Source organism: Haliotis rubra, unplaced genomic scaffold, assembly GCF_003918875.1.
Source record: "Haliotis rubra isolate DU_JTF1 unplaced genomic scaffold, ASM391887v1 Scf201, whole genome shotgun sequence".
Lineage (NCBI taxonomy): Eukaryota > Metazoa > Mollusca > Gastropoda > Lepetellida > Haliotidae > Haliotis > Haliotis rubra.
In genome coordinates this window covers 1,348,039-1,373,412 of record NW_025766015.1, presented here as the reverse complement: position 1 = coordinate 1,373,412, position 25,374 = coordinate 1,348,039, and the positions used below count along the sequence as shown (strand labels likewise).

Below are 25,374 nucleotides of genomic sequence, written 5' to 3'. Positions count from 1 at the left end.
CCACTCAGACACATTATACTGACTCCGAGCCGACCAGTCCTTGTTGTACCCATTAATGCCGAGCACCAGTCAGGGACCAACAAGTACCATGTTTTAACGTCTTTTGGTATGACGCGGTCGGGTCAAGTAATGAGACCATTACGAGACCATTACGTATGTTCACTTATCTGGCGGTGTTGGGTCGCTAGCGGCGTGACGTTCCCCCTGGATAAGCTGCGACTCTCATAAACAACACAACCATGTTACCTCTGACTAGAAGACTGACGCCCTCCAGAGTTGCTCGTATCACACAGATTGAACTACAGCCAACTTGTAACTATAGTGGGATGAGTGTTGTTTTACGTTGTAGTCAGCAATATGAATAGTCCGTCTGTGAAACCGGTGTCTAAATAGTCTTGTCTGGGCATAGCCGTATAGAACCGATATGTATATATTACCATGTAGTTGTGTCATACATGTATGTAACATATACACGTGTATGCGTTTTACATAATGATGAGATCCGGAGGGGTAGCCTTGTGGTTAAAGCGTTCGCTCGTCACGCCGAAGGCCCGGGTTCGATTCCCCACATGGGTACAATGTGTGAAGCCCATTCTGGTGTCCCCCTTCGTGTTGTTGCTGGAATATTTCTAAGAGCGGCGCAAAACTAAACTCACTCGCTTACATAATGATAATGTAAACTTGTACCCCTAATGCCACAGAACGCAGCCGGGATGTAAATAAATTTCAGTTCAGTTCAGCCTGACAAACTTGCATTTGACTGTATAAGAAACGTCCTTAGCCATAACTGAGTGAGTTTGGCATTTTTGGCAGTGTTCTATCATATCGCGGTGGGTTAACAGCGTTTTGTACCTTTATGGGCAATCGAACCGGTCGAGACAAGTGAACGGTTGAACCACTTGGCTAACACCATTGGGGTAGCCAACCACCTTTGTAGATCACGTTACAGCATTTGAGGCAGGTTTGATCTAAACTGAAGTAGACAACCACTGATTGAAAAGACGTCGTTTTTTGCAATATTCCAGCAATATCACGTGAGACACCAGGAATGGGCTTCACACATTGTGCCCGTGTGGGGAATCGAACCCTGGCCTTCGGCGTGACGATCGAACGCTTTAACCGCTAGGGTACCCCTCCTCTTATTAATTGGACGCGTACGGAACACTGCTTTAGATGTGACACCCTTGGAGGTAGTTGTGACCACCGTGACACCGTGCACGTGATAACTGACGGGGTAGACCTGGTCAACGTTATGCTGTACTCGAGACAAATAACAATATCAAACCTACCCGACTCTCTTAGGTTTTAATATCAATTGCATGGCAACTTGGTTGAAATGTATCGTTTCGGTTAAAAAGATCTACACCTTTTAAAACTTACAGATGCAAAATGTGTTTGGTACACGGGGCACCTGTGTTTATGCTGAGGGACCTATTGTACAAATCAGTTACAGTAAACTACGGTTGTGTCGAACTCAAGCGACCTCTAATTGTAGCTCGTTACAGTTCGTTATATCCGTCAGTTCGTTATAAACATGTTCGATATAAACATAATTTCATATATTCTAAACTGGTTAATACTGTTGCCAACCATCAACCGACCAAAGGAAGTCAAATTATCAGAAGAGTGAGTGAGTTAGTTTTACGCCGCTTTTAGCAATATTCCAGCAACATCACGGCGGGGGACATGAGAAATGGTACCCATGTGGAGAATCAAACCCAAGTCTTTGGTGTGACTAGCGAACGCTTTAACCACAAAGCTACCCACCGCCCCTCAATGTTCAGAACCCTTCAACGCGTTTGTGGTTACATATGCACTAGGTACCAGGCACACGTGATGCAAGGTCTATTCCTGGAGTCTGAGTGTTTACACCCGGGTGTGGGAACCTCATTACCCCACCCCTTCCTACCCCCTCACACCCCTCGCTCATTAGTCAAGCCGCCCAGCGTTTGAGTCTTCACAAGCAGGCACGATCGCAGACGCATCCAGGGTCGTACACACAGAAGTTTAAAATAATTGTGAAATCAGATGGCATTGCTAGCATACGCGCTTCAAAAGAGGTTTTGTCATCTGAAGGGTCTGATTGAACCTGTTAAGACGTAATGGTGCATGGCCGTGATGAGATACAGCTTTGAGGAGACGCGTCCTCAGAACTCCGGTCTCCACAGAACAGACGAACTATGCCGTCGCTTCTAAGAAGCAGACGACACGCATCAACTTGATAAACAAATCATGTTTAGGGCGCGGCAATACCTTAGATCGGCCCGAGACGAGGTTGTTTAAAATGTCTCAAAGTACAAAGTATTCATCTTGAGGATATATGTACAAATGGTGAAGAGCGACTTATATTTAACTTTGGACTGGAATGTCACTGGAAGTCAAAATATGCTATAGAAAACGTTCTGGGTTTGAGAGATATTCGACCGGGTGGGTCAACAAGCGGGTGTCGCCATCAATAGCACTGAGTTAGGGTTAGCTAACTTCAACCACTTGCTCCGGGTACATCTATAAGGGATGGTTTACAACCCAGTTCTTTCTCTGTCTCTTCGCGTCACGTTTTCATAACATTCAGGCCTGACTTCTATGAAGGACAAATAACCGCTATGTCAATGTGACCACTCTTCCCATATCGTATATCGAAGTTCAGAAAACTGAAATTTGGGAGAGCGTGAATTCGTGTTCTTTTCAGTATGGAGCTGTTACCTGCAGATAGTCGTAAGCCGAAGATTAACAGTCCTAAACTGAATTTGGAACCGACACGTATAGTGAGTGAGGAGTTGGGTTTTACGCCGCTTTTAGCAATATTCTAGCAATATCACGGCGGGAGACAGCACAAATGGGCTTCATACATTGTACCCATGTGGGGAATCGAACCCGGGTCTTCGGCGTGACGGGCGGACGCTTTAACCACTAGGCTACTCCACCGCCTATGCTGACAGCATGCGCATGTATATAGGAAGCCAAAACTCTTGGAAACGAGAGTTCGGGGGTCTCTTTTGAGGTTTTTGTGACTCAAATGAAACTGTACATGTTACCCATATTCAGTCTTTAATTGGGACTTATGTGTACATAAAATTCCGTTACATGTTTTATCTTTTCGATATGTAATTTAACAGTTCACTTTAGATCTCACCCTTTTTTGAGTGAGTTTAGTTTTAAGTCCAGTGATGAACAGCATGAGCATCGATCTACACAACTGGGAACCGATGACATGTGTCAACCAAGTCAGGGAGCCCGACCACCCGGTCCCGTTAGTCGCCTCTTACGACAAGCAAGGGTTACTGAAGATCAATATTGAATCCCGGACCTTCACGGGTCCCCTTTTTTGAGAAAGGAACGGGCGCTATAGAGGATTTCGTAAGTGACTTGGAGCGAATTCTGATTCCGTGCTTTTGGCTTCAGCAGCGAGCTAATGAGAATTAAAGTGAAAAAAATATAACGGTAAATGGGGCGGGGAGGGTGGTAACCTTCACAGTTAATACAACGAATAAATACGTAAGTTATCAACATTTGGTTTGAACGAAGAACTCCTTGGAGTTTTGAACACATGCAAGCAAACGTGTACCATGTAGCGATGAAGAGTTACTTCCCTTGGACCGTAAAGTGGCTGTTTCTGAGGAGGTTATTTTGGAGATGTCGACTACTTTAATTTGAAGAACACGTTTCAGAGAATATTCTTGGGATCACATCGGAAACGGTATTTTATTACGTGTTTGAAGCAGCTTTTACAATCTCAAGTTTCAAGATATCGTTACGTAAAAATCCATAAACAATACGTACAGACCCCTGGTATGTGTTTTCTATGTTCAAATCAAGCCTGTTTTTAAAGAGTAACTGGATAAGGTAAAACTTGCGACATCTCGCAGACGTACAGTTATTGGGGAGTTACTTGATTATCCAATAGAAGCCAACTAACTACTAAACTTTCAGGCTGTGTGCATATGTGATCTACTGTCCACTGTCCTTAGCGGTCGGTTGGTTAGCCTAGTAGTTTTTTTCGTTACATCTGCAGAATTGGTCACATATACTAGAGTGCTTGTCACGACTACCAAGGTTGTCACATCTGAATCAGTGGTCCTCTTTAGTTGTGTGTGTGTGTGTGTGCGCGTGTGCGTGTGTGCGTGTGTGTGTGTGTAGCCTTGCGGTTAAAGTCCATTAAAGTCCTCCGCCTTGATATTCCGACAATAGGTTAAACTTTACTCACTCACTCCACTGCTTTTACTGGGCAAGGAGCACGTCATTGTATGTGTGAAAGTGAAATATAATTCGTAGACATGGGATATCTATCAATGTATGAACGTCTTTCTCCTATGTCGTCAAAGATATATAACAAGAAATGACGTAAAGCATAAAAATGATAAATGTTTCTGAAGTCCGTTACATTTCACGATAAGAATCGTTCTCCTTTAAATATTAGGCAACATGGGTCAAAATACATTAACGCAGTTAAGGGGACGTTGGAATTTAAGGTGTTTGTTTTAAGACAAATTAAACTTCGCACTAAGGCCATCTATTTCTGTGTCACTTAGTACGATTTCATTTTTATTCTTATGACCTGTCACGGTTATAATTAGTTTCCGTACAACAACAGTTTGCTGACTCGTGAGGAAACTAATTGCAAAAAGAATATCTTGTTGTGATCCATAGAAAATTCAGAACAGGGGAGGTGACTCACAATGGCTTAGTTAAAAGAATAGCAGAGTTATCGCCCCTTTACTTACACAGACATAGTTTTCATCCGGATTTGAAGTCGTGCCACAGACATATTGTTTGAGATTCTACAAATTGTAAGATGTATTCTGGAACATTAGTCTCAGTTTAATGTGAAAATATTTATGAGCTATGAGACTGCTCATGAATGGCAGAATGTTCACATCTGCGATCGTGTTTGTGACGTTCGTAAATGAATGTGAGATAAGCGATATGTTACTAATGAGACATGCTTTTGTATATGGATTCTCTCAGATAATATCCGACGTGTTTCAATTTAAAATAAAAATTACGATTGGAGACGTGATGGTGACGTTTAGAGTTAACTGCGCTAAATTTGAAAATTACTTAACACTCATTGGTCGGTTCTCGGAACGATACGTGGCAATGCACTTTGTCCAGTAAACACATTAAGGGTCTACAAACGAAATGTGTTTTGAGGTTAAAACAGTGTGACATTTGATGCTAAATAGTATCTCTAATTTCTCGGTTAATATGTATCACTTGAGAGACGAAATCGGTCTCATTCAGCAATATTCCAGCTATGCATGATAAAAAAAGGATGTGTATTTTGAGGTTAGAAACAACGTGACATTTGACGCTAATTAGTATCCCTAAAGTCTCGGTTAGTATTCATCACTTGTGAGATGAATATCGGTTTTATTGAGCAATGCATCTATGGCCGCGGCCTGTAAACAGTAAATCTGATGATAAGAAAAAGGATGTGTATTTTGAGGTTAGAAACGTGACATTTGACGCTAATTAGCATCTCTAAAGTCTCGGTTCATATTCATCACTTGAGGGATAAATATAGGTTTATTCCAGCTATGCATCTATGACCGCGGCCTGTAAACAGTCAATCTAGTGATCGATATCATGAGCAATAATCCAGTTGACTCATAATCGACGTTTCTAACCACTGTCGATTATAGAAATATTGCAGATATATAGTCATCGGTCACTAATCCGTTAATCCAAGACTAATACTAAGCGACAGTGTGCTTTCTGTGAACAACACTTCCAAATAACATCCTTTACTTCTGTTACCGATTTTGTCTGAAAAGTGGGGTAGCCTAGTGGTTAAAGCGTTCGCTTGTCACACCGAAGACCCGGGTTCGATCCCCACATGGGTACAATGTGTGAAGCCCATTTCTGGTGTCCCCGCCATGATACTGCTGGAATATTGCTAAAAGCGGAGTAAAACTAAAACCGAAAGGTGAAAGGTGAGCTGTAGGTTGCCCTTACTCCACCTGGTTCCCCTTAATCTATACAATATCAGTTTTGTCAATCGTCCGGATTAAAGCATGCCTGGATTAACGAATCACGTGGACACCTTTATATACCCTACAGACTTTCAAAATTGTAAGTCGAGTCCAAGTATAATACACTGAACCTGGCTATACGCATCATATTTTGATGTTTACAGTATACTATTACTTGCTCAGCTGACAAGACCGAACAGAATGTTACAAGGCTCGGGCTTCGGGCTAGCCGTTTTCTATAGTTACATTAACAATAACAAATCAACACGTTTTCTGGGATAAACTGAAATTTAGTGTACAAATACAGTCAAGACGGACGTGAAAGTTTGTTCATGAAGGTCGTAAAAGTTTTGTTCATGAAGGACATGAAAGTCTTGGTTTTGTAGGGCTGGATTGGTGCTATGGACAGTTGATGATGTCCTCTTGTCTTCTGAAGCTGACCCGTTCCGTCAATCCGAGAGTGTTTTGTCCTCACTCTGAAATACAGGAAAAAAATAAATCACCATCAACACAATTTAACAGTTTAAAGTTTACCATGGGTGATCTGACATAGCATCATCTAAGAGACGAGACTTTCACCGACTTTTTTTAACAAGAGTCACCAGAAGATGACAATTCCCGCGGGCCAAGCCCCTGTATATTCAAAAAGAAGTCATCTGACTGTTGCTTTAAGTCTAACTAGATGTGAAAAAATCGAATATTTTTGTCCCAATACAAAATAATTAACTTACAAAACAATACCATGGAATTTCGGATGCAAAACATTGTCTATCAGGTACATAACAACATGTGCTGAAGTCAAACTTGCAAGACAAGGACAAACTTTATGGATAACAATTTCATTATTCAAATATTCAGGTGATGCGATGTTTCAAATAAAGTCTTGTTTTGTTGTCAAGCAAGTATAACATACAATAATCAGTGTGTAACGTCGATCACCTGAATAAAGAAATCGTTTCTAAAAATGCCACTCCAAGAAGTCAAACTTGCTGACAAGGAAAGAGAAAAAATTATAATTTCTAAAAATTCTTAAAAAGTAAAAGGGGCCATTTGACAACCCGATCTTTGAGTGAGCAAAGTGTCACAAAAAATAGTTTAAAAAAAATAGGTTTTAGCTATATGTTTCCGACAAACGCACTACTATCAGCAGCTTCAAAGGAAACGGGATTTTTCTCTCTAAATAGCCAAAGGAACCAGTCAGTAGCTTTACAATCAAACGTACTGCCAAGCAAACGGTTGAAATTCGCTACATAGAAAAAATGAACCAGCTGACAATATGACCTGTGTGTGCAAACGTCACCTGCCACCTCTGCCCCTGATTAACTCTTTCAACACCAGTCAACCAGGGGCATTTACTGCCATGACACCGAGTTCCCAGAGACTCTGAGGTCACAGATGAAGCCTATGTTTATGAAGGAAATTATAAGCTTGAAAAACGTTATTGCTACTACATCCCATACACCATTTGAAAGATCTAATCCTACTGTTGATAAATATGAAGTTTATTTTTATAATATTATTCAAAAAATACAACTACAACTTAAATATAATAATTTTTGAATGAAAATGCAAGCTTACATTTATAACGTCCAGATAAACCACGAAAGAAGCAAAAACTATGGCGATTTTTTTCCATTTGTGACATCTCATAACATGCCCGTGCCTTTTTCTTTTATATTTTCATTTTTTACGTAATCAGAAAATTATTATAAAAAGATTTCTTAAATAATATGTATGGTCGCCTGTCCCGATATCTGTGGCTTTCCGCTCGGTAACATGACATAACAACGGAAAATACCTCCGTTTTCGAAGCTTCGTATGAAAAACATGGGAGGCGAATCGTTTGATGTCGGGTATCGTTCGAAAGCTCTGAACATCAACAACATCACTGAACCCTTGCCGAGAGTATTTTCACAGTTGTAAGAAGCGATTTTATTGGATAAAAATTGGTTTCTAATGACGCTTTTTTCGCTACAGCCTGCTTAAGGGTCGTGATTGGTCAAAATCAGACACGTGACATGAGGCAGCCAATCATATTACGGCAATGGATACCGTCCTCGTAAACGAAAACCTTTAGATTTAGACACAAGTTTTGGGTAAAATAACGCAATTTTTAACATATTAAGCAAGAAATCGCTACCTATACGTAAATTATGGAACTTATTGGACGTATCGTGCTAGGTTATGACCCGTGACAAAAATGCTTCATGTATGTATTTTCGCATTAAACATCGTGTCCGAGCGTGAAGCTTGAGGCAGCGAGAGCCGAGATGTCACTTGTCAGTGACTTGACTTACATTACATGATCGCACAAAAAGATGGAAATAGTAATTTTATATGTACGTTTGACAACTTTTATGAATGCTGTTGTTGATTTTATTCATTAGTTTATTCAATTTATTTAATAATTTCCTCGAAACATCGTTACTTTGCACTTTGACAATGTTATTGTGGACCCGCTGCCGAAGCATGTGTCCGAGAATTGTTGTTTTCAATAACACTGCGAAAAATAGTTTATAATTTTAATTCTGCTTATGATATTATATATGATAAATTGAAATTTAATAAGTGTTTTCAGACATTGTGAAATGTGATAGATTTAATACGTCAAAATCGAGATTTTGATTTTTTCGTATAATTAACACATGTACTTCACGATACAACACGTTGTTTTCGATAAAGAGTCTTATTTATTGATATAAACCCCTACAAACATAATCGTATATGTGATAATATTTAAAAATGTGTGAAATCAAACCCTGAAAACGCCGAACTTTCACCCCTAACAACGCCCTCCCAGCAGGGACGAACCCATTCATGTTATACATCGCTAGAAAGCTCATCGTGTCCGCCATGTTGTTGGTCAAAAACATTCTAAAAATAGATATTCCACGTGAGGATATCTCTACTTTCCCGCGATAGGTATTCTGTACGAAAACATCCTTGTAAGGCGAAATATCCCACAATGCAGCATTCGGCAAGGCGAAATATCCCACAATGCAACATTCGGTAATCTTCGTTACATCCTTATATGGTAAACGTATCCCACAATGCACCATTCGGCATATCAACAAAACATCGTCCTTTCCCGGTAAGCATTCAAAATGGCGGCTGCTTCGCGAAAACATCGACCGATAAACATCGTATTTGATATATTCTTGACTAACAGTTGTTGTATTCTATAAAAATGAGAAGAACAAAGTCAAAGCACGCCTACATAAAGAATAAGAGGCGCAGTTGCGACAGGCATGCTTAAAATGCAGTGTCAAAGATCCGACAAGTTTTGACAGCGCGATCAAGCATGTATTTAGATTCTGACAGCTTCTACATTTTCGATGCATCGGAAACATCTGGGGACCACGCCTTTGAGGAAAACATTCCCAATGGAGTCAATGAAGGTAAGAAATAGTTTTTATTGAATGGAGATTCACGCATAGAACTTTCAAAATATATTTTTTTTGAAAACCTCCGATCTCATTTCCTTGTCAATGACAAACCTACACCTCAATGGATGCGAAGGGATAGAGTTTGTGTTGAAGCAACTGACCACTGAGTGGTTGTTGTATGGTGTAGGGGAGTTTTATGTCTTTTTTTCTTTGTATATGAATTGCTTCATGTATTTGGAACACATCCCTTCAGTAAACTGAGACTTTGAATGTGTTTATCTCGTGCTAAAGTAGGAAAAAACATGACCAAATTTATTTCCTTATTTTCTCCATATACGTCTTTTTCGATCTTAGTGAACATAGTTCTCAGTTGTTACTGGCCCGATTTCAATGAAATTTTGTGTACATATAGCCAATTGATTACTTTATGCAATAACAGAGAGACTTTTTCAAATTTGTTGCCTGTTTTCTTTTTAAAAAATAAAATATGAGTGAAAATCAACCCCCAAAAGTGATGTTTTTCAAACAAATTTTTAAATAAAATAACAGTCTTTTTTAAAAAATATCTCTCTGTCATTGCACCCTACACACCCCAAGGTATGTTGTAAAGTTGAAATTATATAGATATCTTTATTAGTTTTAGAGAAAAACTTTCACTAAATTTCATCTTTTTTCAGGCTTGCAGCGTCCATCTTGGACGTTTCCATGGCAACCGGTGGCAACATCACCTGGAAAAGACTCTTTATCGATTGTTAACATGTATACCTCTAAGTTGAAACTAAATAAACATAACAAATACTTGTTAAGCATTTTGTCATATGTGAGGTGCAGTGTCTGGCCTTAAGGGTCGTGATTGGTCAAAATCAGACACGTGACATGAGGCAGCCAATCATATTACGGCAATGGATACCGTCCTCGTAAACGAAAACCTTTAGATTTAGACACAAGTTTTGGGTAAAATAACGCAATTTTTAACATATTAAGCAAGAAATCGCTACCTATACGTAAATTATGGAACTTATTGGACGTATCGTGCTAGGTTATGACCTGTGACAAAAATGCTTCAAGTATATATTTTCGCATTAAACATCGTGTCCGAGCGTGAAGCTTGAGGCGGCGAGAGCCGAGATGTCACTTGTCAGTGACTTGACTTACATTACATGATCGCACAAAAAGATGGAAATAGTAATTTTATATGTACGTTTGACAACTTTTATGAATGTTGTTGATTTTATTCATTAGTTTATTCAATTTATTTAATGAATTCCTCGAAACATCGTTACTTTGCTCTTTGACAATGTTATTGTGGACCCGCTGCCGAAGCATGTGTCCGAGAATTGTTGTTTTCAATAACACTGCGAAAAATAGTTTATAATTTTAATTCTGCTTATGATATTATATATGATAAATTGAAATTTAATAAGTGTTTTCAGACATTGTGAAATGTGATAGATTTAATATATGAATCATAAGTCAGGTAGGTTCCTAAAATTATGTCTCATTTTGACGTGACTACTGCCTGGCCGATTAAGCGGCCTCTGGTGTCTGGGGACTCATAACGTTGTGGCCGCTTAAGCGGCCTGCGGTGTTGAATGGGTTAATAAACGTCACCAAGTCGGAATGAAAATTGTGGAATTTGTCTCCATGGAAACAGGGTAACATAAAAATACATAGGAGAGAAAAAATAATGATTTATTAAAAATTGGCAATACTGGGGAGGAATAATCTAACTAAAAGTAAAAAGAAATGATAAAAATTACGCTGCCTCTCCAATGATAAGCCCCGGAAACACTATTAGAACTTTGGGGTGTTTGAGAAAGAGTTTTCGTTTAACCCTTTCAACACCGCAGGCCGCTTAAGCGGCCACAACGTTATGAGTCCCCAGACACCAGAGGCCGCTTAATCGGCCAGTCAGTAGTCACGTCAAAATGAGACATAATTTTAGGAACCTACCTGACTTATGATTCATATATTAAATCTATCACATTTCACAATGTCTGAAAACACTTATTAAATTTCAATTTATCATATATTACCAGCAGAATTAAAATTATAAACTATTTTTCGCAATGTTATTCAAAACAACGATTCTCGGACACATGCTTCGGCAGCGGGTCCACTATAACATTGTCAAAGAGCAAAGTAACGATGTTTCGAGGAATTCATTAAATACATTGAATAAACTAATGAATAAAATCAACAACAACATTCATAAAAGTTGTCAAACGTACATATAAAATTACTATTTCCATCTTTTTGAGGGATCATGTAATGCAAGTCAAGTCACTGACAAGTGACATCTCGGCTCTCGCCGCCTCAATCTTCACGCTCGGACACGATGTTTAACCCATTCAACACCGCAGGCCGAATAATCGGCCACAACGTTATGAGTCCCCAGACACCGGAGGCCGATTAATCGGCCAGGCAGTAGTCACGTCAAAATGAGACATAATTTTAGGAACCTACCTGACTTTTATTCATATATCAAATCTATCACATTTCACAATGTCTGAAAACACTTATTAAATTTCAATTTATCATATATTACCAGCAGAATTAAAATTATAAACTATTTTTCGCAATGTTATTCAAAACAACGATTCTCGGACACATGCTTCGGCAGCGGACCCACAATAACATTGTCAAAGAGCAAAGTAACGATGTTTCGAGGAAATTATTAAATAAATTGAATAAACTAATGAATAAAATCAACAACAGCATTCATAAAAGTTGTCAAACGTACATATAAAATTACTATTTCCATCTTTTTTGTGCGATCATGTAATGCAAGTCAAGTCACTGACAAGTGACATCTCGGCTCTCGCTGCCTCAATCTTCACGCTCGGACACGATGTTTAATGCGAAAATACATACATGAAGCATTTTTGTCACAGGTCATAACCTAGCACGATACGTCCAATAAGTTCCATAATTTACGTATAGGTAGCGATTTCTTGCTTAATATGTTCAGAATAGCATTATTTCACCCAAAACTTGTGTCCAAATCTAAAAAAGTTCGTTTACGAGGACGGTATCCATTGCCGTAATATGATTGGCTACCTTAGGTCACATGTCTGATTTTGACCAATCACGACCCTTATAGCAGACTGTGGCGAAAAAGCGTCATTAGAAACCAATCTTTATCCAATAAAATCGCTTCTTACAACTGTGAAAATACTCTTGGCAAGGGTACAGACTGTGATATTGTTGATGTTCAGAGCTTTCGAACGATGCCCGACATCAAACGATTTGCCGCGCATGTTATTCATACGAAGCTTCGAAAACGGAGGTATTTTCAGTTGTTATGTCATTTTACCGAGCGGAAAGCCACAGATGTCGGGAAATAGGCGACCATACATATTGTTTAAGAAATCTTTTTATAATAATTTTCTGATTACGTAAAAATGAAAATATAAAAGAAAAAGGGGAGCAACTTTAGAATACAGCACTACAACTTCTCGTGAGGACGATCTCTGCCGTAGGTCACGTGTCATTAAGACAAGCAACCAGTTTGTGAGAACCCGTCGGACGCGAACCCGCGACCTTCGGATTGTTAGCTCGACAGCTAACCGACTGAGCTACGTCCACACTGTTGCACGATGTGCAAATTAATCGAGTCATTCCTGTGACGTCACGGAAATGAACGGAAAGAGTCGAATAGGTGACGGACAATTACGAATGCTACGGGTAGACTGGGTGTCTCGTGATTTTATTCTCCGGACAATTGCCGAATGGATCCGATGCCATTTGGCACACTCGTCCCATTCCGTAATCTACAAATTAACGTGTGGCGTGGAATGAGCCGATATGCCTCAAACTGAAAAGGGTTGTTGACGTCAGACGTAGATTTCACGGTGCATGCATGAATGACGCGCTTTTATATAAATCGGTGATTTTGTGACAGAAAAGTGATGTAGGGAAAACTGTAAGGATAATGTGGATCGCACTAAGGAACGAGGGAGACATGAGCATGTGTAGTGACGGCACTCGGGTGAGTTAGCCTTCGAATCATTACTTTACAAAATATATGTTGCGTGTGAAAGAGGCTTGAGTGCAAATTCCAGACCAATTTCCATATTAGCCCAAAATTTCTACATTAAACCATTTCATAATGTACTTTCGACGTGTTTGGTTTCCCGTTTTTGTGTGAAAAGAAAGTATTAAAATAAAAAGGAAAAACAACAAATGGTACTCACACCGGACATGTACCTGCTATATTGGATTAGGTCCCTAACCCCTAAACCCTCAGCCCTAACCCTAACCCCTTGAAATAATCCTAATAAATAGAATGCATTGACCGAACCACCGGAGATGTACCTACTATATTGCATTAGGTCCCCAACCCCAACCCTAAACCCTAACCCTAACCCCAATCCCTTGAATTACTAGTAATCCTAATAAACAGAATGCATTGACCCAAGATTGACCGATCCGGCACAAACACGACTAAATTTTTGTCTAGTGTAATGCATTATTACCGCTTCGAAAAATAAAATACTAATAAAACACTTTTCTATGTAATGGTTCAAATTACTGAATGACAAAAATATATATGTAAATTAAAAAAAATTACAAAATACAAAATACACAAAACATAACACCTCAGCAGCCCGTAATACAAATAAATATGAGCGTATTAGTGAAAAAAGAAAAATAGTTCAAACTGGTGCTTGCAAAATATTGCGCATCCGCCGGTATACAACTACTGGAAACTCTCAACATCGTTGGGCTTATGCAATGGCATAGCTCGTAGAGATGAAACACCAGTGAGCGGAGCTTATACGCACTCGCTGAGCCAGACAACCGTGTTGCCATGCAGGCGTCATAGGGCATTGTTTCGAGAACGTGCTTTCGAACAAAATCACATTACATTACGTAAAATGGTATTATGACGTATTTTTAAAGTTTGTGGTGCTGTATTCTAAAGGTAGGCCATAACGTTTTACAAGCTTATAATTTCCTTCATAAACATAGGCTTCATCTATGACCTCAGAGTCTCTGGGAACTCGGTGTCATGGCAGTAAATGCCTCTGGTTGACTGGTGTTGAAAGAGTTAACGCTGCACTCCAGCTATTTGGCATCATGGATTCAAGCAATTGGGATACGAAAACATGTATCAACCTGACCACCCGATCCCATTATTCTACCTCCAACTATAAAAACGACCAAAATATTAAATTAAGCTTACGTGTATACTACTTACCATCAGCTAGAGGGTCTTCGTCTTCCTCTTCCAGTAAATCGTCCTCGTCTGGAAATAAAAAGATGCATCAAATATTCTGATAAACTTTTATCATATCTTCAGAACACAATGTAATGTCTCTGTTGACTACATATGACTTGGCACTGTTTTAGGGTCTATTGTCACAATGATCACATTTTGATCAGGTTTGAGAGAGTGGGTATGGTTTTACGCCGCTTTTAGCAATATCACGGCGGGGGACACCAGAAATGGGCTTCAGGTTTGATCAATGCCAGGTATGCTGGCCATATTTTGCGTTAGAATAGTGATCACACACAAACATAGTCCTATAAAAACATTCACTACTTTGCCAAAGTGATGGGTCCTGTTTTTCACAAGAGTGATGGACCCCTTTCACAAAGCGATCATAACTCTACCACGGCAGTAAGTCTATATTTAACGATAGGAGTTACGACAGTCGTAATTTTACGATCGCTTTGTGAAACGGAACCTTGAACGACAGGTAGGATGTTGTTTCACAGAACTGCACTCAGATCACGAGCTTCATCTAAATCAGGAATTCTGTCGTATGGGGGAAGGTTCAGCAGCTGACAAAGACTAGAGTAACCAAACCATACTTCTAAGAATCGAAAATACGCAGGGATTGGGAAAGGCAGGGGCCATGGGCCATTTTGCACATTAGAATAAAAAATGGAGTTTACTATTGATACAAAGACAGTGGCTAAATTCAGAAAATGGCTAATAATCCTGAAAATGACCCATTGTCAAAGTTCTCTATCCCAATCGCTGAATACGCTATAGTTATTCTTATTGTTTCTTGAGAAATTTCTAGTTTTAATTGTACTACTTTGGGGGGGGGAGAAGAAGAAGAAGAAGAGAGAGAAAAGAAGAGAGGAAGGAAAGGGAAAAGAAAAGGAGATAGAGGGAAAGAGAGAAGGAAACTAAGCAATAGTATTGGTATATTGCATTATTGGGCAAGATTGTATGAATAAATATTTCTTAAGCCGTGTCAGCAACATGACAGCTTTTCGGAAGGATGAGCTAGAAGAAATATTATCTTGCTTGACACATAAATGTCGTTTTCCGATTGGCTGAGCGCTCTTCTTTTATTTTCAATGTACCTAGCTTACAAGCGAGTAACATTTTCTATGTACCCCGCTGGGAATGCCGAACTCATTTGGTACCTCTTTATCTTGAATAACATTGAATCACGTATGATGTACAGAAATTACCGATGTTTTGCGAAGGCAAATCAATGGAAGGGAGATAACTCTAAATTTGTTTTTCTTTGTTTTTTCAAACAGTTCAAAATTACCATTGAGGTGTTCGGTAAGATAAATACATTGTTCACTGGTCCCTCGGGGCCCATGGGTTGATGTAACCTCGATGGTACATAGCTAGAGTGAACAACTTAAAATGTTGATGAATTGAGCTCATCAAACCGAAATCCTGCTTGACTGACTGAGTTTGGTTTTACGCCACTCTTAGCAATATTCCAGCAACATCACGGCGGGGGACACCAGAAAAGGGCTTCACACATTGTACCCATGTGGGGATTCGAACCCCGGGTCTTCGGCGTGACGAGCCAACGCTTTAACCACTAGGCTACCCCACCGCCCCCTCCAGTTGATGTCATTATTCAGTATACGATTATTTTTGTGCTGAGTTTAAACGATTGGTTTTGTTGTATCGATTTTCAATACGATAAAACTACAGTTACAACATCAAATAAGATAGTATAGTATATGGCCATTGTTTCTCGAACAATTGTGCAAGGTTGGTCTAAGACCAATGGGACTTGGCCGAAACTATGACTTTCAATTCGTAGTAGGTGAACTAACAGCTGATGTAAACATGGGTTCGAGAAGTTGAGGAATGAGAACTGGACCCATGCAGCTGCCCAGTGACCATTATACATTTTTAACCAATGACGTAGTCATTATACTCACTAGCCACATCAGCCAAACAAACACCAATAATAGAAACAGATTGTTTAATCACCATAGCACCAAATATAAAGAACACATGAATTACAACCCTTCAAAGAAGACACACACATTAGTTTTGAAGATGTTTAATCACAAATCAGACAATCTGAAGCTATGCCCATCTTCATCCTCTTCGCTTGTCAATGGTGGCCCAACCTCCTCCTGAAAAGTACATATACAAAACTGATTAATATGGAAACGTAACATGGAGATATTCAACAATGTTTATAGGACCATGAGTTGGCACTAATCCTATTGTCCTCGCCAAACTGTCCAACATTTAAGGCACCATAAGGTCAAGCGAAAATTTGCTCTTGTCAAAGGATTTTTTTGTTTTGATAATTGATATTTTTTATTTCTTGCTTTCCCTGTTACAGATAGGGCCAAAGAGCTAGGGGACTCTAAGGTCCTTTGCAAGAAGGTTAATTGATCACAGGAAAAACAGGATTTTTTTCTAACAAAGCACAAAACAACAACACCAGACACCACAACACATTCACTCACCAATCACACTTACAAGCTTCAAATATTTACATTAAGTTTAAGTTCAAGTCCATTCAACCTATATTTTTCATTAGGGAACAAGAAGAAAGAATTCAGAAAATCATTTAACATTTGCAAAATCATGATATAACATCCACTTTTTATAAAACTTATCTTGTTCACTTTTACTGAAGGATATATTTTTTTCAATAAAATACCTATCTTGTAAATAATGTCTAAAATGTTTAAAACTAAGAGTAGTTTTTAATACCTTACATTTGAAATATGAAGAATTTAGCTAGCAACAATATTAAATCAAACACATCATCAGTATATACATTTGTTCTCATTCCAAACACAATAAGTTGCAGGTCCAATTTCATGTTGTGAACATGTTGACATTTATCATTCAATAATTCTAGAAAACATTCCCAAAAAGTTTGCACATGTTCACAATACCAAAACAAGTGGGAGATTGTTTTAACCTCACATGTTAGCCTTCTTTACTGATGGTCTTCCTCCAGAGGTTAAAAAAGCAACATACTCAATCCTAAAGACTCAACAAGTGTGAGAGAAAGAAATTATGAACTTAACACTTACCTAAGAAAAACCTGTTAATACTTGTGAAACTATTCTTTGGGATTTCTTAGATGTAGGACCATGCCAATATCCTTCTAGGAGCCAAATTAATCTTTTTTCAAGGCTTTAAAACTAGGTTGTTAGCCTTAGTCTGCCAAATACTTTTCGGGGACATTCAGAATACTATGCATTAGACATAAGCTCTATAAGCATTAATGAACATATAAAAACTTGCCAACATGATTTTGATTTCACAACCAACAAACAAAATACATTGTGATGACTTTGAATACTTTTATTAACAAGTATTTCTTCTGCTGTACAAATACAAGGCTTTGAAATCTCTGTAAACCACGGAACAGAGCGTAATATTAAATCATGGTTTCTTCTTGTCAGTAACATAACATGCTTCAGTAACAGTTCCTCTTCCCTGATTGTACAGGTTCCATACAATTTGTAGTGCTGCCGGAACGAAATACCCATTTTGAAATGAATAAAATAAATATAATTCAATAATTTTACAAAGTTTTGCATCAAAATTAATTCAAATTATGTTTATCATGAATGTAGAAAAATGGTAACAACATCTCATTTATCAGTTCAAAAGGTTTCTCAGCAGACCAAAATTGGGATCATGTCACATTGTGCCAACCAAGTCAGCGAGACTGATCACCCGATGCCCTTAGTTGTCTCAAATTCCTGAAAAGGCATTAAAGTATTATTCTATTCTTAGGCCAAAATAGAAATAAAAAATGTCCGTTTCTGGTAGCCCACCGATCCTATCCTAACCCCCCCTACCCTAAATCTTTTTTTAACCAAGTCAAAATCATAACTGGAGTGCATTTCAACTCATCATTTTCATCCAAAATACTGACTGACTGACTGAGTTTGGTTTTACGCTGCTTTTAGCAATATTCCAGCAACATCACGGCGGGGGACACCAGAAATGGGCTTCACACATTGTGCCCATGTGGGGATTGGAACCCGGGTCGGCGTTACGAGCCAATGCTTTAACCATTAGGCTACCCCACCGCCCCTCATCCAAAATAGAGTATGATATTTTCATGTTTTTCAGTGTACTAGGGTTAAAATGGATTGCATTGAATTGGCATAATGGGCTCTCGCTGACAAAACCTGCAAATGAATAACATAAATCAGTGATAAATCTACAAATTCAACTGCCTGAGTCCCGGGACTCACTGAGCTGAATAACTAAGAGTCCCTCAGAACTTTTATGAGTCCCTAACAAAACTTAATGCCACCAATATTATTCAAACTGGTTTATTGTTACTATAGGTTGCACAGTGAGTCTGACTGGTCTGGGATATTTCACAGAACGGAGCTGGTAGTACCTAAATCGTAACAAATGGAGACTCTTCCATTTTAACTTGTAGTTCATACCCTATCACATCAAACAAAGATGTTAACAGATCACTGGCAGTGGTTGGAGAATCATAGTTGATTTTACCTTCCTTGAGAATTTCAGTGTCTTCGTTTTCAAATTCATATAAAAAGTCAACAAAACGTTTAAACTTTGTCAGTGGGATGTTTTCACAAGCTAACCAATGAACAGATTTCATCAAGGCGACAGCTGCTTTGTCTTGTATTTCATAGATAGGAGCAGTTGCAACCTGGAAATCATCACAAAGTTTTGGAGCCTGAACGGACAGTTTATTATCATTATGATGAGATGTCTGGTCAAAGTTATATTTTAAAACTTTCTGCATTTAGCATCTTGTGTCATACCATTTTCAGTACATAGTTATTAAATAGTACAAAATATTAAATCACCTTCCCTGTCATAAGTCAGCCATAACCGATGAGTATCAGGCCAACCTGACTGAAATGTCCTAACTTTGTGTTTTCTGACAGTATCTATCTGGGCGGCATGTTGCCTGCTATATTATAAAAATAACAGCAGGGCTCTAGACCTTTGACAATCAAATGTTTTCTTTTACTAGAAAAATAAAAAAAGTTACTAGCCAGACCAATGTAACTTCACTGTAATATTTTGTGCATAAAGTTCTACAATTCCAACCAAAGTTTTGTTTTATTTCTTCACTCTGTTCAGTGATTCAAAAAACAAATTACATCAAAAGAAATATGCCAACTGGAAGCCACTTTAACAAGTATGAACACAAATAGTAACTGTCTTACTTTAACTGTTAACATTAAACAAATTATATCATAAATGTCATCATAATTATAAATGAAATGATTCATTTATATGATTACTTTCCCAGGACTTGAGATGCAGAACTTTAAACAGAATGACATTCTGTCTCAGCAGAAATTTAACCTGTCAAATGTCACTTTCACTTTAAAAATTACATGCAGATAGATTTAACAGTTGTTAAGCTACTGACTAAAGCTTCCTGCATTTCTCTAACTGGTACTGAGTGCTCACACTGTTGATTCAGAGTCACAATGTTCATTGACCAATCAGTTTGTCTTGAAAAACCTCATTTGCATATCGCTTACCTCCCTTAGCCTGTTTGTGTCTATTTATAGAGTGTAAAACCTAGGTTAGTAGTTCTGCACATGCTCGAGCAATGAATCTTGGGATCTCATTTGCATACCGCTTACCTCCCTTGGTGTGACCTAGATGTCTATTTTTGGAAACGCGGAAATGAACTTAATATCATGACGAATGAAAGCTGCGATCGTTTTACAAATAATGTGTACTTATTAGCTCATGTCAATTATTTGAGAATGGAAGTTAATCTACGGAGATTTAGCCATGTATACTTTGATATTGCCTCTCCACAAAAATAAACGTTAGTGTTTCATCAAAAACTTGCGTCCAAGAGGACGCACATGTAAAATAAATATGAGTCCTGTCAGAATTTGTTGCGTCAGAGACGCGGGGGTAGATTTATCCCTGATAAATAATGATTTGATCTAGAAATCTTTCGATGTTTTATCACAAGGCATTGTAACAACATGATATGGTATCCTTGAAGACCTTCTCTGGTGCTCACCCGGTGATACTAAAAAAGTAAAAAATATAAGTAAAAATAAAAAAAAGATAAAACCGACCCACCTACCCTATTTTTAAAAATCATGTAATAGGAAACGGACATATTTTGGGGGGCCTTAGGACAAGCATGGGTTGCTGAAGACCCAATTTAAAACGGGATCTAAGGGGTACAGGTACAGGCAGTATGAAATACTTAAGGCAGCATTTATGCACATGCAAATTGAAGTCATTCAGGCAGCCTTCTAAGTAAGAACTTTACATCGGGACAAAAGATGTTTGAACAACTTTGATATTACCTTCTAAAGCCTCTTGTCAACAAAGCCTAAACATTACCCATCACTATACTCACCTATTTTGTTGTGTTCAAATCATCTGCCATTGGCCGATGAGGCAATGGCATAAGATTCCAGCTGGATTGTGTCCATTCAAAAAGAAACTGACGTGTTTTTGATGCTCATGTGCATGGAATAGCATGTACAGGGAAGGAAACCTTTCAAAATTTCCTACTAGACCACAGGACTGGCGAGTGGACAATAATTAGTGGCCTTGTATGTACTTCATTGATGTAAGGGTAACGCTTTTTTTTCAGGGCATTCTTATTTGCTTTCATTAACTTTCATCAAATGATAATGCCCGGAAAAATAGCGTTACCGTTATTATAGCTAAATTGGATAGAATTTCTAATAACATAAGAATAAAAACAACGGCATCGGTTTTGAAGCATTTATTGCTAACAACAAACGACGGAGGTCACTGACATACCTTTTACAAATATGGAAACGTCATAGAACAAAACAGGTGACGTCACTATTGAGAGTGACGACATTCGACCTTGACCCATACTACCAGCCGCCATTTCTTTCAGTGCTCAACAATTTTATAGTTCCAGTCGATGTTTTCATTGCTGTATGTTGTAATTTATGGTACAATTGTTATGGCTGACACCGGCAAGAAAGTGCATAAAGGCACAGGTACATGTGACTCAGAAATTTCGTCAATAATGAACCCAAGTTTAAACGAGCCGTAGGTGATTGAACATCAAGAGCTGAGCTACTTATGACGTCATCTAACAACGGGCTTGATAATGGCCCGTCGTCAAAAGCATATTGCGGGCATTATCAAGTTACAGTGGCCCCGCTCATTTCTGATAACGTGCGGGCTTTTTAATGGTAATTCGGGTAATTCTATCCATTTTAGCTACAATCCAAAATAACATTCATAGACTTACTTTAATAACAATCAATACAAAATTCACTGGCCACCAGGACCACTGCAAACTTATCATTTAGTGGTTCTCATCTGATGAATATTCTTCTACTTGCCAGAGACCACAGGACCAGCGTAAATTTCACACTAGAGTATGGGTTTTACATGTAAACATTTTCAGCATGGTTGATACAAATTCGAGGACAGCAGGTTAGCAAAATATTTACATGGTCGTCAGCAGTTGTCTGAGTAGCTGGGTGTCATGGCCCACTGACCTCTGAAAGGAGCACCTTTAGAATACAGCACCACAACTTCTCTATTTTTATAGTTAGTGGTGCTGTATTCTAAAGGTAGGCCCTCTGAAGCCTCATGCCATGGCCCTGTAGACAAGATGCTGGCTGACTGACCAGAAATGCCTGTAAATGTGATAAAACGACCGTGATTCGGTACTTAGTGTGTGGCCAGTTCAGTTTGAGGGAGCAGCAAGAGAGGTTAGTCTACCTTGGCCAAGGAGATGCTGAGTGTTTGTTTGTTTGGTATTTAACGCCGCACTCAGCAATATTCCAGCTATATGGCGGCGGTGTGTAAATAATCGAGTCTGGACCAGACAATCAAGTGATCAAGAGCATGAGCATCGATCAACGCAACTGGGATACGATAACATATGTCAACCAAGTCAGCGAACCTGACCACCCGATCTAAGATCACCATCAGCTCTCTGAGACATGATTTGTTGCACATCTGTCCTTGACTCAAGGCTATGTCCTTTTGGGACAGGTTCATATGTAGCTAAGATACATAGCGTTTAGTGAACGCTACTGTGTATCTTAGCTGGTTCATCTGCTAACATTGACTGGTGTCTAAACTGTCTAAACTATGTCTAAACTGTCATAATACGCCTATCAGATCTGGGTTTAATCATCTAATGTAGGGTGTTATCGGTGCAATAATTTAAAACAATCTGATAAACTTGGTATCCAAATTACGTCAATCCACGAACTACTTCTACAAACCTCCATACACGCCATGCGAATCCTAAAACGTTTTAACATTTCATTGATGACGTCGTCGCGAGTTTACATTGCCTTGAAGAGTTTGTAAACAAACATGGCTGCCCCCATATGCTCAAAATTGGTGATTCTGTAGGAATTAATGACAGAGGTTCTGGAGTCTTTACTGCAGTAATTGACTTTGGAAAACATGAAACAGAGTACTTCCTTCAAATTGAAGGTACGGATTATGAAGCACGGGTGAAAGGCGACCGTCTAGGAAAGGTATCAACCAAGAGATTTAATCTATCGATCACAATACAGACGACGAATCGATTCCGTCAGGTATCAGAAACTGATATTGATGAGGTGATTACCCGCAATGAAAATAGAAACAGTGCCAAGAAAACCCTGCTCGATTTTGTTGTTCTTTTCAGACAGAAAGATCTTATTTTAAGCATGAGTTCTGTTTCCACTGTATTAGTCACAACCATATGCCGTCATGAACGACCTTCACCCTTGTGTACCGCTAAGTATTCTTACCCGAATTCTCGATTCTCTTCATATAAATTCACGTACGATTTGCTTCTGTTTTTAAGGGTAATTTTAATGACATTATATGATAAAGAGGTTCATTATCATCGTATCGTGTCATTAATATCATATGTTAGGAATAAAATTATGCATTATGCTCAAATAATAACACAAGGTAATAATAACACAAGATAACGCTGCAAATATTGGTGATTGAGTGAAATGTAAAAACTAGCAATATGTCGCGATGTGCCAAATTTCAGAGATCATCCACACTAATTTTGTCACGTAATAGAGTAATCGGCAGACGCTATATCATGATTTACTGTTTACTGAGAAAACACCGAGTTTGAGTTACAGTTTGACAGTTGACTGTCTCGGAGTCACTGAACCTCATTAGTTTTCTTCCGCCCAGCCTTTTCTGCAATGTTAAAGCCCTAAAGCCAGTCTACAATTTATCTCCCATCTCACTGGGGCTCCTTTTCAATATTCAAGAGGAATTATTTTGTTTCTATTCTATGCGGTATTCTGTAACTGTACCGAAAGTTACATAAATTTGTGGATAACCTTGATTCGTGGATCGCGGTAATTATCGTGCTATCTCGTAAATTAAGTCTCGAATGACGTCACGAAGCGGTACTTTTGGTCTACATACAATGCCACGCCTCGCTGACAAAAAAGTTCCGAATCTCTGGACAATTGTCCAGCAGAGATAAATAGCCCCAGATCACTAATGCCACCATTACCAAATTTTATTTTTACAAAATGACCAGTAAAAAAGATACTGTTAGCTCGAACCTTCTCACTTCTCGTCTGCTTTCCTTGGTGTCAATACTTACTGCAGTGGGATGTCGTACATAGTGATATAAAGTAACCGACTACGTAATCCACGAAACAAGGTGACGTCACATTTTGTGGGCACACAAATGAATGAGGATTGCAAATGGCTTCGGTAAACAAACGTTTCATTCACGAGTGGAATATTAGGCATTTTCAATTTACTGAATCAATGAATTAAATAATCAGTGCCTATACAAAATGAAATCATGCACTTAAAATATGAATTTCGCCGCACTTCCCTTATATCAACAAATCAAGGTTACGTGTAACCTTGATTCGTGGAGACTACAGAATACCGGATACCTTCCGCCATCTTTGAAAGCACTTTACTTAGGGTTAGGGTACCGGTGATTTAGTTCATAACTTCATACCCAATATTGGCCAATAATATAACGGGGTGAATTCTGATGCAGTGATCGGAACAATATAGTATTTAAGAATCTAGCGTGTTTGGTTTCAATGAACTTTGGCTCAGTCCTGTGTGCCGTTGTACAATGCGATCAAGGTTATTGTAACTCACGTCTTAGCACCAACGTTGGCTCCAAGTTGGCAACTGAATCGTTTAATCAGGGCCTGCAGTTTTTAAAACTTCTAGAACCTGATGGTAGCCTGTCAATTTTTATTTCAAACACTTTGCGTTAGTACAGTGATAATCAAAGTTTACTTACCTTCACCAACATATCTTCGAAGTCTTGAATTTCCACGAGATTTAGCTTTCTTTAACTCCGGGTTCTGTTTCATAAAGGTAACATTGAACGCTTTGGGTTTTTTATTGAACTTTCTTACGCATCGTTCCCACCATGAAACTTTTTTAGTTTTCCCGCTCCTATATTTTGGCGTTACTTTACGATGTCTGCCCATGTATCTATGTTTCCTTCGTTGATTTCTCCTGTTCATGAGTCGTCTGAGTGAAAAAGCCCTCGACCATCGTTTAGGACGCGAAAGAATGATTTCATCATTCTCACCTAGGCCAGCAGATCGCTTTCTTCGTTCCCACTCCATCTCTCCATTACCAGGAGGCCCTTCCATCACTTCCCTTGTTATAAGATTTGGTGGCTCATCATCATAGCCTTCTAGCACCGTACACTTTGCTAGAGAAATTATCAACAACACAGCTGCGAAAATTACGATGACTCTCATTGTTGAATGCGAAAGCTGAATACCTTCAAATGCTTGACTTAACCGCAGTGGCGATGATATGACGTCATATACAG

General features: G+C 38.8%; 1 protein-coding gene and 1 long non-coding RNA gene across 3 annotated transcripts in view; one reads left to right on the top strand and one right to left on the bottom strand.

Moving 5' to 3' along the window:
- Positions 1-12,930, top strand: part of LOC124275704 — a 19,095-nt gene extending 6,165 nt beyond the window's left edge. The window contains exons 2-4 of the long non-coding RNA XR_006898339.1: positions 332-335; positions 12,239-12,245; positions 12,784-12,930. This is a non-coding gene — a long non-coding RNA (uncharacterized LOC124275704). The remainder of the gene's footprint in view (positions 1-331; positions 336-12,238; positions 12,246-12,783) is intronic.
- LOC124275703 lies at positions 6,242-25,374 on the bottom strand. 2 transcript variants are annotated; one of them, XM_046711343.1, is made up of 3 exons: positions 25,126-25,374; positions 14,562-14,609; positions 6,242-6,448 (listed from the first exon to the last, which is right to left on the bottom strand). In XM_046711343.1, exons 1-3 carry the CDS (start codon positions 25,298-25,300, stop codon positions 6,444-6,446), a joined length of 228 nt encoding a protein of 75 aa, XP_046567299.1. In that variant the 5' UTR covers positions 25,301-25,374; the 3' UTR covers positions 6,242-6,443. The 2 variants fall into 2 exon arrangements, with proteins under 2 accessions (XP_046567299.1, XP_046567297.1); XM_046711341.1 differs by lacking the exon at positions 25,126-25,374 and adding an exon at positions 24,829-25,119.